The 18,700-nt window shown below is 40.2% G+C and overlaps 1 protein-coding gene across 19 annotated transcripts in view; it reads right to left on the bottom strand.

Annotated features, from left to right (window-relative positions):
- The window catches only part of cacna1aa (calcium channel, voltage-dependent, P/Q type, alpha 1A subunit, a), a 97,211-nt gene that overhangs the window by 15,014 nt on the left and 63,497 nt on the right, over positions 1 to 18,700 (bottom strand). For 6 of the 19 annotated variants that reach the window (XM_058410178.1, XM_058410159.1, XM_058410122.1 and 3 more), the window contains 9 exons: positions 17,553 to 17,669; positions 17,284 to 17,349; positions 17,053 to 17,150; positions 16,807 to 16,957; positions 14,882 to 15,009; positions 11,555 to 11,651; positions 5,653 to 5,767; positions 5,105 to 5,212; positions 2,741 to 2,844 (listed from right to left, as the gene is read on the bottom strand). In XM_058410178.1, coding sequence (XP_058266161.1) covers positions 2,741 to 2,844; positions 5,105 to 5,212; positions 5,653 to 5,767; positions 11,555 to 11,651; positions 14,882 to 15,009; positions 16,807 to 16,957; positions 17,053 to 17,150; positions 17,284 to 17,349; positions 17,553 to 17,669 — 984 coding nt within the window. Of the gene's footprint in view, positions 1 to 2,740; positions 2,845 to 5,104; positions 5,213 to 5,652; positions 5,768 to 10,802; positions 10,900 to 11,554; positions 11,652 to 14,881; positions 15,010 to 16,806; positions 16,958 to 17,052; positions 17,151 to 17,283; positions 17,350 to 17,552; positions 17,670 to 18,700 lie in introns of all 19 variants that reach the window. The other 13 variants (XM_058410168.1, XM_058410207.1, XM_058410086.1 and 10 more) reach the window with 6 other exon arrangements.

Genomic DNA, 18,700 nt, shown 5'->3' with positions numbered 1-18,700 from the left:
GCATCCAGTTTTATAAATGTTAATCTAACTAAATTTATTTGGTTAATATGATCATCATTGAATCTTCTCAGGTTGGAAAATGTAGAAATCCAAAGCAGTAATAAATCTTTAAATAAATAAAGTTTTTAAAAGGGTTCTTTACTCCCTTTGAAAAGAGGTTTGAAAAATCCTGATTTAGATAATACCTTAAGTGGTGCTGTTAGTAACAGATAACCTGTTCATAAATATTTACATTTAGCTAGTAACATCAATTCACATAATACAAAGCCTTACTTAGCCCTAATGCTTGTTAGGTTTCAGACTACATTCACTCCAGACTACAGCAGCAACCACACAGAACCCAACATGAGCAAATAACCTCTAAACACAAAACATTTAACTCAAGCAACTAACTGGTTTCACAGATCTGAAATGAAACCATGATGTTTAGAAAACAACCAGCAATAAACAAGATGCTGTTAAAAAAGTATGTGAGTTTAAGGCAGCAAAGCAAATACAGGCAAAGTTGTTAGAGTGGGTTAGAAATACTGATTTGAAGTAGATAAATACCCAGTAAGAATTTATTACTGAAATTGCACACAGAGTTCAGAGCTCAGCCATAACTACAGACTTAATGCTGTGGCAGAGTTTTGTCTAAAACAGAGGCAAGTTGCAGTGTGTGAGATTCTGACCATTTGTGATTCTGACCATGAACATTTCTGCTGGAGTGAGGAGTCCAGCACCACTGTCTAAAAGTTTGATGTCATCACAACATTAAAATGTATGTTTTCTCTGTAAATACACTCTTAAACACTATGGAATGTCATTAGAGAGTAAAATGTAATAAATAAACATGACAATAATAATTAATCCTTTTTTTTTTCTTTTCTTTTCATAATCAACAGTTTAATCAAGGAAAATTCAGCTCAGTGAAATATTACTATAAAGTGTCCTATTACTATACATCCCACTTCATGGCCTTGATTTAGAATCTCATGGACACATTCACATTTTTGCACAGTTATCTGTCTACACAGATAATCTTGTGTATCTTCTCCAGACTCTGAATATGAAGAACTTTTCATGCTTAACTATTGGCAAAACTGGGACTACAGCCATAGGACCATAAAAGGGAAATGTGAAGTTTGGTTATACATAAGTATCAGTGGTTAAGGCAGCAAATCAATTGCAAGATCTTTCCTGATATAAATACATCAATGCTTCTATAGCATCCACTTAAAAACATTACAATACAGGTTGTGATAGATGAGAAGAGAAGAGATGAGAAGAGAAATTCCAACATTTGAGCATATCACTAATGTCTCAGGTTGCATTTCACATGTTGTTTATAGACATATTTGATAGGCTTGACCTTTCTGTCTTAGATTTTTAGGTGAGGAAGGCTAGGAGAATATTTAACATGCCACATTAAATATTACCTATTTAGTTTTTAATCGACAATTAATGAAAACATTATTAAAAGCACTATTAAAAACTTTTCCAACATGGCAGTAAATTCCTTTTAGATTTTGATAAATTATTGTTATGATTATAAAAAAGCATGCACATGATTCTGCTAATATAAATGTTGAAATAAATAAAGGTTTCCTAAGGCCCTTTAAGTAACGTTATGCACTTTGTTAATTACATTTATACTGGTCTCTAACTACTTAAAGAAAACATATGAAAGAAAAGGTAGAACTGTTTTTGTGTTGCTCTGCACCACACAGAAGTGCTGTGATAAGTAAAAGATAAACAACTGGACAACAAATACACAAAGGGATGCAGCTTATCATGTGGTGTAGAAAAAAGTGTTTAGATAATTAATCATTGTATCATAACTTTGTATCTTTCTGTTTCATAAGGGTTTTATAAAATAAATAATACATAATATTAAGCGTATGGTATATGGTACGGTGATGAAAACTTTATAGCAATTATTACTCCAGATGTGTTTGTAAACATCATTAGGTAGATGTATGATGGAATTACAAGCTTAAAATGTGTGTTTGATATCTGGCTTCATGGATGATTAGAGAACACCCTCATCAGGAACAGTGGAATCAGATGGAAATTAATTACTGTACTGAAAGACCTCCTCTCCAGCCTTAGAATAAACACTATAGCCCATAGACATTAAAAGGCACAAAAGTGGTAGATGTGGAATCTTTTCTATATCTCAGATTGCTGCTAAACAAGGCAGGGGAAATGCAAGAGGACATCCAGCAATAGCTGTATGACAGCCTTTTAACCCTCTCAGGCTGCTCAGTGGTATAAATCAGATATATGTAAGTCGCTCTGAATAAGGGCATCTGCCATAAATGAAAATGAGGTGCCTGAAGAGGATCATAAGAATGCACCGGCCAAACAAGATATTTAATGAGGATCTGTGCGAGGCCACAAATATAACAAGCTGAATGATGGAGGTACATAGGACATAACAGAAGGGATGACAACAACTATGCAAAGGTTACACTCATAATCATCATAATCATCTGAAGTCACCCAGAAGAAGGTAACTTTCTATTTCCACTCAAGGTTTATTCTTCATTTCATCTCAGGGAGTGTTTCATGGTCATCTCTGGCTTGGTTATTAAGGATAAATCTAAATCTACATCTCGATTTGTGTAAAGTTGTTTCATGATAGTCTCCATTGAACAAGCAATACACAGAGAAAGAATGAGATGGCAGGAGAGTGATATATAGAGAAACTTCGACAGTGAGACAGCAGGACAGTGAAGAAGAGAAGCAGTGACTGTACCTGTTCATCTCGGAGAGCCTGAGTGCGCTTGGCTTTGCTCTGTCTATAATACTCCATAATCATCATGGCTGCATAAATCTTCCCCACTGTCAGGTCTGTCGCTGCTGAGAGAAGCAAAAGTTACCCTGCACGATTAGACATGGGGAGGTGGACCCTGAGCGGGGGGAATGGGGGTGGGGGGATCATGAACATTCTCTCTCTCTCTCTCTCTCTCTCTCACTCTCTCTCTCTCTCACTCTCTCTCACTCACACACACAGAGCATATAGTCTTTTCACAAACAGATTGGTTAAAATAATATAAAAGTTTATCATTAACAGATTATTTTGCCATGTGATCTCACTGTTTTGCATTTTATCCATTTCCTAAAAAAGGAACATAAAAAAACAAACCTCTATCCAAAGTGCCTGTTTTGTTGTTATTTCACCTTCTGATGCTGAATTGGAGGTATCTGATTAATCCACCAGTCAGTCAGCATTCCATCAAGTCATCAAGCAGTCAATCAAATGGTTAAGATGTTAACAGTTTAAGTGTTGGTGCAGTTTAGTGGTCAATGTGTAAAACATCAAATTGCCGCCTTGCCTTTTACTTTATTATTATTTTTACTTTGTGTAAGTATATTAGAAAATCAACATACTTCTAGCACGATGTGTATATCAACTTCTTCACATCTGGTAAGATTTTACTTATACATTTCCAAATGCTTCAATGCCTACAAACAAGAATATGTTGCACCACAAGCTGCTGTTTTAGGTCCTATAATGTTCTATTGCTCCCCCTTTGTACTCAGGTCCTTAGATGTATTTTTCACCCTGGAAATTAGTTGCTGTTAATAGCAAATTTAATACCAAATTTTGCACTAGAAATTGTGTGAGATGTAATCTTCCATCACTTGAGCTGTGATGATTGATGGCATTAACAGCAGACCTGTATCAGAGAAGTACTCAGGATGAGCTATACTGCTTCAGGAGATCAGCTAATACAGCAGAGCTGAAACCATTTAGATAGCAAAGAATTTCCATGGTGAAATAAATAAATAAATAAATAAATAAATAAATTTTAGATCTTATTTTTTTTAATGATACACATCATCATGTAATTATTACAATACATACAATACATAATAAAATACAGTTACAACAAAGTTCCATAGAAATTATTTTAATAAAGATTATTATTATTATTATTATTATTATGATAATCATATGTTGTGTTATTGAAAAGCTGGTGATTGGCTAGTTGATGACATGATGAAGATTGTTGACTAAAGCTAAAGTTCCAATTACATGGAGAGAAGGAAAATCTCAAAAAAACAACAACCCATGTTTAAATTATGTGTAATTTAGCTTCAGAATGTGAAAAAGCTTAAATACACTTCAGCAGGGGAAAGTGTTTGGACCATATTGTGAAATATCCCGAAAGACCATCTTCAATTTAAACTTACACATGCAGAGTTAAAGACAGGTTCATATTTTTCTAAGGACTACTTTAGTGCAGCAACTTATTCTCTTCATTAGAAGAGTAAAAATGTATGCATGAAATACTACTGCAACTCATGCTTTGATATTTTCATGAATACTGAAATCATAATCATGCCTCAGGTGCATTAGCACCATGCATTCAGCACTGTTATTTTTGGCATGCTTTTGTGCAAACCAAACTAACTGTAATAATCAAAATGACTTTGCAAAAGGTGTTTTATTCTTGTGAATAAACTGCAAAGTCACTTTCATCTCATGCTTGTTCGGAATTTTAATTCTCCAAGCTTCATCATATGTTCTTTAATTCCTTTTAGCGAGTCTACTGTCCATATGTGCTCACTACCAAAAACCCTGAAGTGAAAAGACGTCTATAGTGTTTCGGTCTATAGTCACACACCCTCTGATAAGAGGCACAGAAATCTGAGAGCCAGCACGAGACGTTCATGTGAGGGCTGTGGGTGTGGTTAAGCATTACAGGGTTTTTGCAATGTAAACACTTGGATATGGGGGGATGGAGGGGGATTACGTATACTAGCAAGTCAACTGTTTATTTAATTATTCAATATGACAAGATACCTGATGTAATAAAACAGATCTTCATCTTGAACTACTGCAAATGTCAGTAATTGTCAGTAATATGGCTATTCTAACATTATATACGTTTTTTTAAATGTCCATTTTGGTGTTCTTTGTGTGATCACGTGTGTGCAATCTAATTGGGTCAGTGTAGAACATATGCAAGTTATTGGGAAAAAGGTCATGCTGGTGATTGTGGCTCATCAGAGGGTGCAGAGCAGTGGGCTGGGCAGGCAAAGGAGAAGCAATCCTCTGGGGGCAAAGGGGTGAAGAAACCCAGACACACAAACCTCTGGCATACTGACTTACCCTTGTGAGGTGTAACAAGCAGGTCCAAAGTCTTCTGTGAGAGATTGGGCCAAATTGCCATCATTTCTTTTCTCAGCTCAGCATCCATTTGGTGCTTATCAACACCCCCTAAACACACAGTAATGGGGACAAACCACCATTCATATACATACACACCCATGCACTCAAACAGATGTGACCATCCGCGTGTGTATTCACACAAAAATGTACAAGTACAGTTCAGACACTATGTTTACATACAAATTCACTTCTTACACAAAAGTACTGGTCTTGTGATCAAAATGGTGACAGTGAGGACAGAATCATAATAACTTCTTCCTAATGCTGCTACTCATATCTTGTATATTATGGTCTGATCAGAAGAGTTTACAAGTTTCAGATTTGTTATATCGAGTAGGCTTAAATCTCCATTGTTTGAAAGGTCTGCTGAGCCAATACAGAGACTTTTTGACCAATCAGTGTCAACTGATACATCTGATATTTTGTGAGTTTGGATAGCTTTAGAGATGAGAAGAGAGAAGGACAGGAGGGAAAAAGAGATGCCAAACCTTCCCCACCCTTGGCGATTTTGATGTCCAGAGCAGTGCGGATTAAGGCCATGAGGGTGGAGTTGAAGTGCACTGTGTTGTCATCTGCAACTGGTAAATCCATTCGCAGGAGTCTCTGCAGGAAGTCAATCAGAACAGGTTAGACCTTGGGAGTGTGAGAGCATCCGTACCCTCCAGGAGAAGTCTTAAACTGTGTGTTTATGTGCATTTTAAGTGAGAGATGTTGAAAGGAAACTGGAAGGCAGTTGGTATGAGATAGAGGTAGGATAAGCTCAATGGTTTTCTGTGATTCCTTCAGTTTGTCTCAACCAGAATGTACTCTCATCATCACTTAAAGCAGTACTTTTCTGGGTTTTCTTTAAGTGTCTTTGATATATAAAAAATAACCAATAAGTTTTAGATCAATATGTCTGTGAGAGTATCAATGTAGCCATTACATTTTATGTATTTATTAAACCCCAAAATTTGTAATAAATAAATAAAATAAAATAATCATAAAAAGTCTGACACAGCTGAAACACTCGATTTCAAAAAGATTCATTCTCCAGCATGGCCTTCCACCCTCACAGGCTCAGTGATTCCACAGTATGTCAAAGAGCTTTCCTTAATGAGCTTTGCCAGATCAAGTCAGAGCCATGGATGAATGAACAGATTAAAACAGAACCATCTTCTGCTGATTTAATGTTCAGTCCATTTGGCTCTGGTCTGGAAAATGTTTGCCCTTAGATACATTCACTTATCTATATTTTTGTGCGACGAGTGTGATAATACCAGAGGAGGAGCTTTGGCATGCAGCACACACCCCAATAAAAATACACACACAAACACACACACCAGCATGCAACATCTCATGCATCCACATGCTTAAGAGCAAGCAGCAGTGCAGCCCAATACAGAAAGCAGTGTTTGTTCAGTTGATCTCCTTGTTTCATTTTAGTACTGAATTTCATTATTCAAAATTAAATAAATAAAATAGCTTGAAAATAGACTCTCTGGACTCTTATGGCAAAAAAAAAAAATGGGCGCAGACTGCTGGGTTAGATCAGAGCAGCATTCTCCCAGAAAACAAAATCACAAAACAAATGAAAAGGGCATTCTGAGTCATTTTGTGAGAAAGATATGTTAAGACTGAGGATTTCGCTATCTTTGGTTTAACAGGGACAGAATTGACTGCCTGAGGAATAGAGCCAGGAAATGTGTGCAAGAAGAATAGACTGAGGCGGAAAGTAGAGAAGTAATGGAAAAACAGAAATAGATGGATGAAGGGTAGCAATAGCTCCTGGCATATGCTTATTGGCAACTATCTAGTGAATTTTAAGAGTAAACCCATAAGTAGTTGAGAGTTGACAACATAATGTCATCCATCATATAGCATACAGTGTAGATTTCCCTTCAACTGTGTTCTAGGTAATGGCATTCACCATGTTTCAGCAAAATATCCAGTTCAACTACACTTCAAAAACCAAAATATATAAATCACACAAAATATATAAAAACATGTCCAAAAAGTGTGTGCAACTGGAGAAAGGAGATTCTTGTTTTTCTCTCTATTTCACCTTTATTTCACTGCACAGATATTTTATGTTCCATACTCCCCCTTTTCCTCTCCCAATCTTTGAAATATATTTAACAGCGTGATTGTTTTGTCCATCTGTTCCCATTTTTGAGCACTAGGTGTATTAATAACTCTATGGAGGCCAAGTGGGCCAAGTGTGTGCTGCCACGCAATTGTACAATATCTAGAAATGGTAGCAAATCAAGGGAAAATCTGTCAAATAACTCTATTTCTAAATTATTGGTGACACAAAAAAGTTGTGAATCAGGACTTTATGAAGATTTTTCACAATCAAAAATTGTTAAAGACAATTATTTAATAACTAATAGATATTGACAAGCTAATGCCGATGAGGGGAAAAGCTCATTAAAACAGGCGTGGACCAGTCAGAATGAAACAAGAGGGAAATAAATAAGTAAGAGTATCAACTAGGGATATATTACCATCAACTGAGCATATTCCTCATGTTTAAGAAAGAGAGGCAGTGTCATTGGGCTTAAACCCATTGAGGAAAGGGATTACAAGGCACTGCAGAGTTTTAAAGAACTTGTAAATTAAATTCATGAATTTATGCATAATTCTTGTTTCTGTGTTCTCAATCTATTTTCTACTTCTTTTTCATTACACCACACTGTTGCCTGTTGCTTTTACCCAATTGGAATGAACGCCTATACCCACACCAGCCCTTTAAGGATAAGATTGGACACCGCTGCTTTAATCACTAAGAAGAATTAAGTTATACAGATATATTTAGAAGTTTTCCAAGAGTTTAAATGCTGATTTGCTTAAGATGAACCATTACTGAACAGTAACAATAAGAGGCATAACTGGGGGGTTATCTAACAATCAATGGAGCATAAAAAGGTGAAAATGTCTGCATTTGGAGTAAATACAGGCTCAGACTAAGCAAACTTAAGTAAATGAAATGAATAAAAATAAGTAAATGATGCATGGTGTAAATATCATACGACAGAAGGGAATTAAATTAAGTTAATTAACTACTTTAAGCAAATTTGAGAAGAACCAAAATAGAAGAAAGAAAGGAAGAAAGTAGCATTCCATCCATAATCCATAATTTAACAATTATACTTGTGACTGTAATGGACATTATCATATACACTGACCAGGCATAACATTATGACCACCTATCTAATATTGTGTTGGTCCCCCTTTTGCTGCCAAAACAGCCCTGACCCATCAAGGTGTGGACTCCACTAGATCCCTGAAGGTGTGCTGTGGGATCTGGCACCAAGATGTTAGCAGCAGATCCTTTAAGTCCTGTAAGTTTTGAGGTGGAGGCTCCATGGATGGGACTTGTTTGTCCAGAACATCCCACAGATGGTGGATTGGATTGAGATCTGAGGAATTTGGAGGCGGAGTCAACACCTCAAACTGGTTGTTGTGGTCATCAAACCATTCCTGAACCATTTCTGCTTTGTGGCACGGTGCATTATCCTGCTGAAAGAGACCACAGCCATCAGGGAATACCGTTTCCATGAAAGGGTGTAGATGGTCTGGAACAATGCTTAGGTAGGTGGTACGTGTCAAAGGAACATCCACATGGATGCAGGACCCAAGGTTTCCCAGCAGAACACTGACCAAAGCATGATACTGCCTCTGCCTCCATGACACTGCAGCTATGCAGCTCCATATGCCACAAACTGTCCTGCATGTTTATTCTGACCCCTTTTTATCAGAACCAGCATTAACTTCTTCAGCAGTTTGATCAACAGTAGCTCGTCTGTTGGATCGGATCACACGGACCAGCCTTCACTCCCCACGTCCATCAATGAGCCTTGACCGCCCATGACCCTGTCTCCAGTTCACCACTGTTCCTTCCTTGGACCACTTTTGATAGATACTGACCACTGCAGACCAGGAACAGCCCACAAGAACTGCAAATTCTTACACTCGCTCATTTTTCCTGCTTCTAACATCAACTTTGAGGACAAAATGTTGACTTGCTGCCTAATATATCCCACCCACTAACAGGTGCCATGATGAGGAGATCATCAGTCTTATTCTGTTCACCTCTCACTGCTCATAATGTTATGCCTGATTGGTGTATATATGTATATTCTACATTTTGTGTACATGAGGGACATAATGTACAGCTAGTCAGTGATGTAGTTCCAAAAATGTTGGAATTCGGTGAAATGATTTATGCTTGTATGCAGTTGCATTTCATTACATATTATTAATGTTAAGCTCTAGAACAACTTGCTGTTTTATAATGCCATTACTTTTCTCTTTACAAAAGCTAATATGACTACTGTTTTAATACAGACTGATTTTCTAACTACAACTGGACCAATTAAATTATGGAGAATTAGTTTGGATGCTTAAAAATAAAGGGTTAAATAAACTGAGTAATGTGTTTAGAGATCTGTGTGTGTGTGTGTGTGTGTGTGTGTGTGTGTGTGAGAGAGAGAGAGAGAGAGATAGATAGATAGATAGATAGATAGATAGATAGATAGATAGATAGATAGATAGAGAGAGAGAGAGAGAGAGAGATAGAGAGAGAGAGAGAGAGAGAGAGAGAGAGAGAGAGAGAAACGAAGGGCAGAGGGGGGATGGCAGTGTCCCAGGAGGCTGGCCATGCATAGGGCGAGACTGAATGCCAAGAGGAGGGGCCAGAAACAGAGTACAACTGCATTGACAGAGAAAATAAAAGTGGAAGTTGTTGACTTATAAGATTTTTGTTGGACTTTTGCCAAAAGCCATGTCCTTACACCACAATATTCAAGAAAAAATCCTTTTATCTCTGGGATTTATTTTACATTGAATATATGTACAAGGTAAATCAATATATGATTTAATATTGCTGTCACTATGACCTACAGCATGAGTGTGTGTGTGTGTGTGTGTGTGTGTATATATGAGAGAGAGAGAGAGAGAGAGAGAGAGAGAGAGAGAGAGAGAGAGAGAGAGAGAGCTAGTTCACACAGAAAGATGTTGAGAAATTGCCATCCACAGGACTGAGGGATTCGGAGGACTGAAGTCCTTTAGACCTTCCCACCACTGCTGCACACACACATGCCTGTGTCTGAACATGTATGTGCTGCATGTAGTTTGTGTCGTGCACATGTCTATTTTACTGATGTATCATTTTGTAAAACATTGGAACAGTTTGTTTGAAATAACATTTTACAATTTCAGCTCATCATCCAAGTTTACATTAAAGCAGTGGCATTTGCTTTAATGTATTGAACTAGAATATAATTCCAGTGATTATATTGTTTAACCATTTTGATGTTTTTTTCTACAATTATGAGATGTTCTTGACCACATAGTTACATGCATGTTTCTGAGTGTGTGTGTGTGTGTGTGTGTGCATGTGTGTGCATGTGTGTGCGTGTCCTTATGCGGTGCAAAAGCACTGAGAAGGTCCTTCCATTCCCGCTTCCCTGTGGATTGGCCTAGCTAACACTTAATGCCCCCACCACCACAAACCCCCCAAGCCAAAGAATCACAACAGCATTTGCCTCACATCAGAGAACAAAGGAGGGCAAAAAAAGAGAGGGAGACAAAGAAAAAGTAAACACCAACAGGTACGACACACAGCTTGTGGCCACTCGGAGTCAGTTCCCTCTACCTTGTATGCAACCCGTGCAGGGCACTTCTTCCCCAGTCCTAATGGTGGAGACATTTGCCTGAGCATGTCATACATATCCCTGTAACTGATCCTGCCACTGGGACGACCGAAAAACCAAAAAACAGAATGACCACACCAGGTGCATGGGGGAAAGAGGGAGAAAATCCAAAGGAAAGAGAAAAAGAAGGTGGGGGAGGAGAACAAAACAAAAAAGAAGGTTACTAGTTTAGACTGGTAAAAGAGAGAGGTTCCATAGTCTCTCACACTGATGCCTGGTTTATCTGCTGTGACAAGAGGAAAGAATACAAGAAAGAAGGGAATAGAAGGAGGAAAGAGGGTGGACTATCCATCTCACCTTTCTGAGAAGTTCTATGTAAAGTTTCATAGAACAGGCATAAAGTCCCGCTGCAGACATGACAGTATAATGGCACTTTTATGTCAATGCAGTTTCTGCCCCCCCCCAGAACAATGCACGCTACCATGTCAGCTAAGCCTAGCAAGCGGAAAACAAAGATGGCATTTTTATTTTCTATTATTGTTTCCTCTGTTTTTGCTTTATTCATTCAAAGTGGGACATTTCATGCGTCTCAGAGTGTCTGCATTGTCCTGCACATTCTCTTTTTCATATCAGAATGCAAGTTGAAATGGTGGAATGTTTTCAAAAAGAGAAACAAAAAAAATTTGAAGATAAGCAAGAGTCATTCCATTCTGGATGCTAGCAGGTGCTATTAGTTTTTTAGTGGAAATCAAACCTTGCAGGCCACCCTATGAGGGCATTTCTTTCCTAAGCCCAGCGGGGGGTCGATAACTCGCAATAAACTGTACATATCCTTATAATGAATGCGCCCGCTGCAAAAAGAATACAGGGAGGTTAGAGTAAAAAACACACAACACAGACAGGTACAGGAAGAAGAAACAGATTACACACAGAAAGAAAACAGGATTACATTTACTAACACATCGACTGTCTTACTTATCAGCCATCGGCACTGCTAGTATTAACAATCTGAGGATCACTCTTTCATTCATTCATTGATTTGGGGTTTCTTTTCTTTTTTTAAAGTCTTTGCTTGCTTTCTCTTTCCCACAGCCTGTCTCCCTGACCACCACAGCAGGGGATCAGTGTCACCCTGGCTGTTAGGTGATTAGTGAGTTGTCACTGGAATGCAGATACCTGAAACTTAGTGTGTCCTGTAGTCAGGACTTGGACAGCATCTTAGCACAGTAAGTTTGGGTTTAAGTATCCTATATTCCAGAGACAGGGGATGGGGACACATAGGGGGCACCAATTCACAGGACAGGATATGGGGAAAGAAGGGAATAGATGGATGTTAACAATCCATCATCCCCTCTGTGTGGTGGGGTGCCGCTGCCTGTGGGGCGGGGAAACAATGGATTTGGAGCAGCTCCTCCTTCAGAGACCCAGCCTGCACATTTTACATTCCTTTGTAAATGGAATGATAACATGATCTATGACTGAGGGGGTTGGTGTATATGAATTCTGTATGTGTCAGTGTCGGTGTCCGTGATGATATACAAGTTGGTGATGGTGTAGGGAGTCCAGATAAGACCTAATGACCTGTCCTGCCTTCTTTACCATTTTGTTTAATGTGCTGGCATCTCCTGCTTTGGCACCACTGCCTGAGCATACTGATCTTTAAAAGATGGTGCCCACCAAAACTGACTCATGGAACATACGTAGCATCCTGGTACACACATTTAAGGACCTGAGATTCCTCAAAAAATTGAGTCTGCTCTTTCCCTTCTAGACTGCCTTAGTATGTTGTGTCTTGGCCATGTATGGTTATAAGTTATCCTTCCACACTATTCAATAAAGCGCTTTATCAGAGTTCCGCAACTCATGCCCTTCACAGCAGATCTTCTGTAGATTACATGTATTTGAGGTGTACTTAAAAAGTGTACAGTATGAACAAGGCAGGAGTTAGAGTTGTTCCTTGAGGAGCTCCTGTGTTTCTGAACACCTTGTCCAACACACAGTTCCTTAAATCCTGCTTGTCATTTGTGAGTGACCCAAAAGGGGGTGATGGTGTCCACTTGCATCAGCTTAATTTTTCACTGAGCAGGAGGTGGTCTGGTGTCAGAGTCAAAGAACATGTCCACAGTATTTGTTGTAACTTTGTTTTTGTTTTTTTAACGGCATCATCTAAATTTAGGTCAGAGATAGACAATAACCTGTCTGCAGCCACTGAAAGCTATCAGGCACATTTTTATCTGGAACTAGACACAATATTTTTTTCAGACTATGGATTCTACACTTATCTTCAGACTCATGATAAGTCTTTGTAGACTCTCATGCTAAATGCTGTCTAGCCCTGTGGCCTCTCTTTTCACCAAGTCTTTAGTGACTGTCAGCCCAGGGGAAAAATATTGAACCTACTGTCTGTCCATATTGCCGGTGTTAAACAAGATGTGTATTCCAGCCTATAATGTAGAGGTGAGGTTTCAGTAAAGTCCTTGTTAAATTCATTTGGGGGCAGCAGAGGGAAAACAGTAAACTCTGGTGGGAATAATGTTTGCAAAACAGAAATTGATGTACCCATGAAATGTACCAGTTAGGGAACTGATTGATCCCAGACAGCTGGTATGTAGTTGGGCATAAACAGTACTAGACTGTGATCTTCCAAGTCAGGGAATAGCAGTAGAATTGTATGCATTTCTATCATTTGCATACAGTAGATCCAGAGTTTAGTTCTCTCTGGTCAAACATTTAACAAACTGGTGAATAGTAGGCGGAGAGGTGGACAGAGTCATGGCTGAAGACACCAGAGATTGAAGTTGCCAGAAAAGCATTGAGGTGTTGTGTTTGCAGATATTCTCTGTGCAGATAGTATGGACCTGCTACTATTCAATGTCCACACTACAAAAGTACAACTTAACAGATATGTCCAGGATTACACCATCAGTTGTTAACAAGCACAGCAAGTATCCAAACTTTCACCTTCCCACTCCATTTGGTGTCCTGAATGCCATATTATCTGAAAGCCACAGATGGTAACATTGCCTTTGGCGATATGCATCTATAGCCATGTCTTGGTAAGCCAAATGATGCTACATTCCCTGTATGCCTTTGATATTTTGCCAGAGCTCCAGGTTCGTTCATTTTATTAGTCAGAGATGATTCATTTCCAATGAAGATTGATGTGAGGAATTTGCAGCATCACCTCCTGGGCTCCTGAGACTCAATAGGAATAACTAACTTAAAGGACTCAAGACAAGAAAAAAATGCTCATAGCGATGTAGTTGTGGGTATTGGTGTAGGTGCTGATGTACATGATGGTGTAGGTGATAGTGGAGGTAACTGTGTAGGACATGGTGTGAGTGATGGTGTAGGTATTGGTGTAGGTGCTGGTAAAGGTGATAGTGTAGGTGCTAGTGTAGGTGATGGTTAGATGATGGTGTACGTGGTGGTGCAGGTGATAGTGTAGGTTATTGTGTAGGTCATGGTGTGAGTGTTGGTGTAGGTTATTGTGTAGGTCATGGTGTGAGTGATGGTGTAGGTATTGGTGTAGGTGATAGTTTAGTTAATTGTGTAAGTGATGGTGTCGTCGATGGTGTGAGTGATGGTGTAGGTGATGGTGTAGTTACTACTGTAGGTTATTGTGTAGGTCATGTTGTAGGTGCTAGTGTAGGTGACGGTTAGATGATGGTGTAGGTGCTGCTGTAGGTGCTGGTGTATGTGATGTTGTAGGTGCTAGTGTAGGTGACGGTTAGATGATGTTATAGTTGCTGGTGTAGGTGCTGGTGTATTCAATGGTGCAGGTGATGGTGTAGCTACTACTGTAGGTGCTGGTGTATTTGACAGTGTAGGTGCCAGTGTAGGTGATGGTAAAGATGCTGGTTTGGTGATCGTGCAGGTGTACTTGGTGTTGGTGTAGATACTGGTGTGATGAAAGTTTGATTAATATTTTAGCAATTTAGGTACAACATAAGTACTGAACTGTGAGCACATAAAAATGCTTTTGTTACTCAACACTGTGTCTTTATTAGTGTGAGTTACAGACTGTTTAAATGTATAATCATGTAAGTTTATTAAGATGAATGTATGTAAAATTTCTCACCAGGCTGCAGGGTCATATTCTGCCCAAATCCTCACATACTCGTCCAGGTGATGAGGTCCCAGAATTGAGGAGTCTCTTGTCAGATACTCAAAATTATCCATTATAACAGCTACAAAGAGATTCAACATCTACAAACACAAACAAAGCAGGGTCATTTCTTTGGAAACGCAACTTTACTCAAACCTGGCATCTTGATCTGGTTTTGATCTGCCCTTTCTTTTCATATTACTCTATTTGGTCAATACTGGAGTCAGCTTAACCTCAGCTCAGGGACCGACCACTCAGCTCAAGGACCACTCAGCTCAGGGACCGACCACTCAGCTCAGGGACCACTCAGCTCAGGACCACTCAGCTCAGGGACCACTCAGCTCAGGACCACTCAGCTCAGGGACCACTCAGCTCAGGACCACTCAGCTCAGGACCACTCAGCTCAGGGACCACTCAGCTCAGGACCACTCAGCTCAGGGACCACTCAGCTCAGGGACCACTCAGCTCAGGACCACTCAGCTCAGGACCACTCAGCTCAGGACCACTCAGCTCAGGGACCACTCAGCTCAGGGACCACTCAGCTCAGGGACCACTCAGCTCAGGGACCACTCAGCTCAGGACCACTCAGCTCAGGACCACTCAGCTCAGGGACCACTCAGCTCAGGACCACTCAGCTCAGGGACCACTCAGCTCAGGACCACTCAGCTCAGGACCACTCAGCTCAGGGACCGACCACTCAGCTCAGGGACCGACCACTCAGCTCAGGGACCGACCACTCAGCTCAGGACCACTCAGCTCAGGACCACTCAGCTCAGGGACCACTCAGCTCAGGGACCACTCAGCTCAGGGACCACTCAGCTCAGGACCACTCAGCTCAGGGACCACTCAGCTCAGGGACCGACCACTCAGCTCAGGGACCGACCACTCAGCTCAGGACCACTCAGCTCAGGACCACTCAGCTCAGGACCACTCAGCTCAGGGACCACTCAGCTCAGGGACCGACCACTCAGCTCAGGGACCACTCAGCTCAGGGACCACTCAACTCAGGACCACTCAGCTCAGGGACCACTCAACTCAGGACCACTCAGCTCAGGGACCACTCAGCTCAGGGACCACTCAACTCAGGACCACTCAGCTCAGGGACCACTCAGCTCAGGGACCACTCAACTCAGGACCACTCAGCTCAGGGACCGACCACTCAGCTCAGGGACCACTCAGCTCAGGGACCACTCAACTCAGGACCACTCAGCTCAGGGACCACTCAGCTCAGGGACCACTCAGCTCAGGGACCACTCAGCTCAGGGACCACTCAACTCAGGACCACTCAGCTCAGGGACCGACCACTCAGCTCAGGGACCGACCACTCAGCTCAGGGACCACTCAGCTCAGGGACCACTCAGCTCAGGGACCACTCAGCTCAGGACCACTCAGCTCAGGGACTGACCACTCAGCTCAGGGACCACTCAGCTCAGGGACCGACCACTCAGCTCAGGGACCGACCACTCAGCTCAGGGACCATCTTTTACATCTGAGGAGTTTCTTAAGCTGCACAGTTTAAACCTTTCATTCCTGTGTCTCCCCTGCTATATGTCCAAGGAAAAGACATATTCTTTTTCTTTACCATAGGAGTAAACAGCCTTCAGCCCAGACTCCAAACAGTTTAGCTTCTTGGTAAGAAATATTTTCAAATTGGGACTGGAGTGGATCAGCAGAAGTCTGCTCTAAAACATCCTATCCCTATAATGCTAAATACTTATCCTACCCTATCCAACCCTAACCCTAACTCATTGCACTTCTATCTACCTGATATTTAAGCTCCATTATATAAATAAAATCTTGTACCATTAACTTTGTTAAAATACTCTCATCTAATCACAAACACAGATGTGAAAGAAAAAAAGCCTTTACAGAAAGGAGAAGTGAGGACACGTTCTTACCAGAAAGGAACAAAGGAAGATGAAGGAGACAAAGTAAAGGTATGCAAACTCGCTTCCACACTCGGGCTCCATGTTCCCAGAGAGGGGATCACATTCCTTCCCTCCCAAACATGATAGCATGATATCATGCCACGCCTCTCCTGTCGCACTCCTACATATTCATATAGATTTAAACTTAGCTACAGAACTTGAAACAGAGTTTTTGTTAGCTATTGTTACATGGGCTGTTTGATAGAACTGACTCACCTGAAAAGAAGAAGAAGAGCCTGGAAAAAAGTCCTGAAGTTGTTATGCTGGTTGATGGAGCTGTCTTTGTCCTCCTCGATTGCAATGTTCCCAAACAGCTATGAGGCATGCAATTTTATCAACAGGTTGTTCAACATTCCCTACATTCTGTTTAAAAGCAAACTCTTGCTTGTTATGCTAAAAAATATATTTGTGGGACTGAAATGCAGTAGGCTTCTGCTCCCATCTCACCTGCATGCCAATGATGGCATAGATGAAGAACAGCATAGCAATGAGTAGGCACACATATGGCAAGGCCTGCACAACAACACACACAATTAATCATGTAGCACTGTGATCAAAGTCCTAACTGGAAGACTGCTAAGAAATGTTCAATGAGTAGACTAGGTCTGGGTCAACTGCTTTCCACTGACAACTCAGATAATCTCAGCAAAACAGAATATCATTGGCTCTTTCTGTGTTTGTTTATTTATGAGAGAGTGTCTGTGCTTTTTTTTTACCTTAAAAGACTGAACAAAAGTCCAGAGTAGGATGCGAATAGTTTCACCCTGCCTGAGGAGCTTAATAAGACGAGCAGCCCTGAAGAGTCTCAGAAAACTCAAATTGATGAAGTTATTCTACAGAAAGGAAGAGAGACAGATAGACAGACAGACAGATAGATAGATAGATAGATAGATAGATAGATAGATAGATAGATAGATAGATAGATAGATAGATAGATAGATAGATAGATAAGATCAGTTTTTTTGTTTAATCTAAATTTCTATATTAAAATTAGTAGGCAAAATAAAAAGGAGTGGGACAAACTAAGTAAAGTAGAGAGGTTAGAAAATGAGACTGAACGTGGCAGCACCGAGCAGACCGAGCATATCCAAGAGAAGGAGAGAAGCAAAATGAGAAAGAAAAGGAGGAAGGAAGGGGTGCAATTCAGACAGAAAGATAGAACCCAAAAATCTTCATCCACTTGGGAAAGATGGTGCAAAACCCCTAAATTCAAGCTTCCATCAACCAAATGCACTGACCAGGAAGGTCAAGGCTCAACACTGACACCTAGACCATGGCATGCTAATCTCATACGCAGCTAACAGCAACTCACACTGAGTTCCAGTGAGGGCAAAGGTCAAAGGGTTTGGGTTTAAGGATTGTGAGAACAAATAGTAAAATCTAAAACTGCAACCTAGATGTTGGAAAATAAGATCCCAAAAGCCAGAATCCACGAACATTCATCAAATACTAAGTAGTGGTGTTCTCTAACAGAAGTGTGAACAGGAGTTCCTTTTTCCATCCCGATGTTGTGATACTGTACGAGTTTTACAGGTTCTCCCCATGTTTGTGTGTTTTCCACCAGGTTCACACAACACAGGTGTGTGTGTGTGTGTGTGTGTACAAATGTTTGGGCACCCCACAAGGATTTTGGGAATTTTTATATTAAAAAAAGAAAACATCTCTGCAGCAAACCTAATAAACAATAAATTTATACTTAATAAACATTATATGTTTTGACACACCCTTTTAGCAGATATCATAGCTTGAAAGTGCTTCTTGTTGCCATCTAGAAGACTATTTATTCTTATTTGATGATTTAATGATATTCCTATCTAGATTCCACTTCCCCCACTTTACTGCAGAGTCCTTCTGAAACATTTCT

The sequence above is a fragment of the Hemibagrus wyckioides genome, linkage group LG02 (genome assembly GCF_019097595.1).
Source record: "Hemibagrus wyckioides isolate EC202008001 linkage group LG02, SWU_Hwy_1.0, whole genome shotgun sequence".
NCBI lineage: Eukaryota > Metazoa > Chordata > Actinopteri > Siluriformes > Bagridae > Hemibagrus > Hemibagrus wyckioides.
The sequence above is the reverse complement of the archived record's forward strand: the minus strand, read 5'-3'. Positions and strand labels throughout refer to the sequence as shown.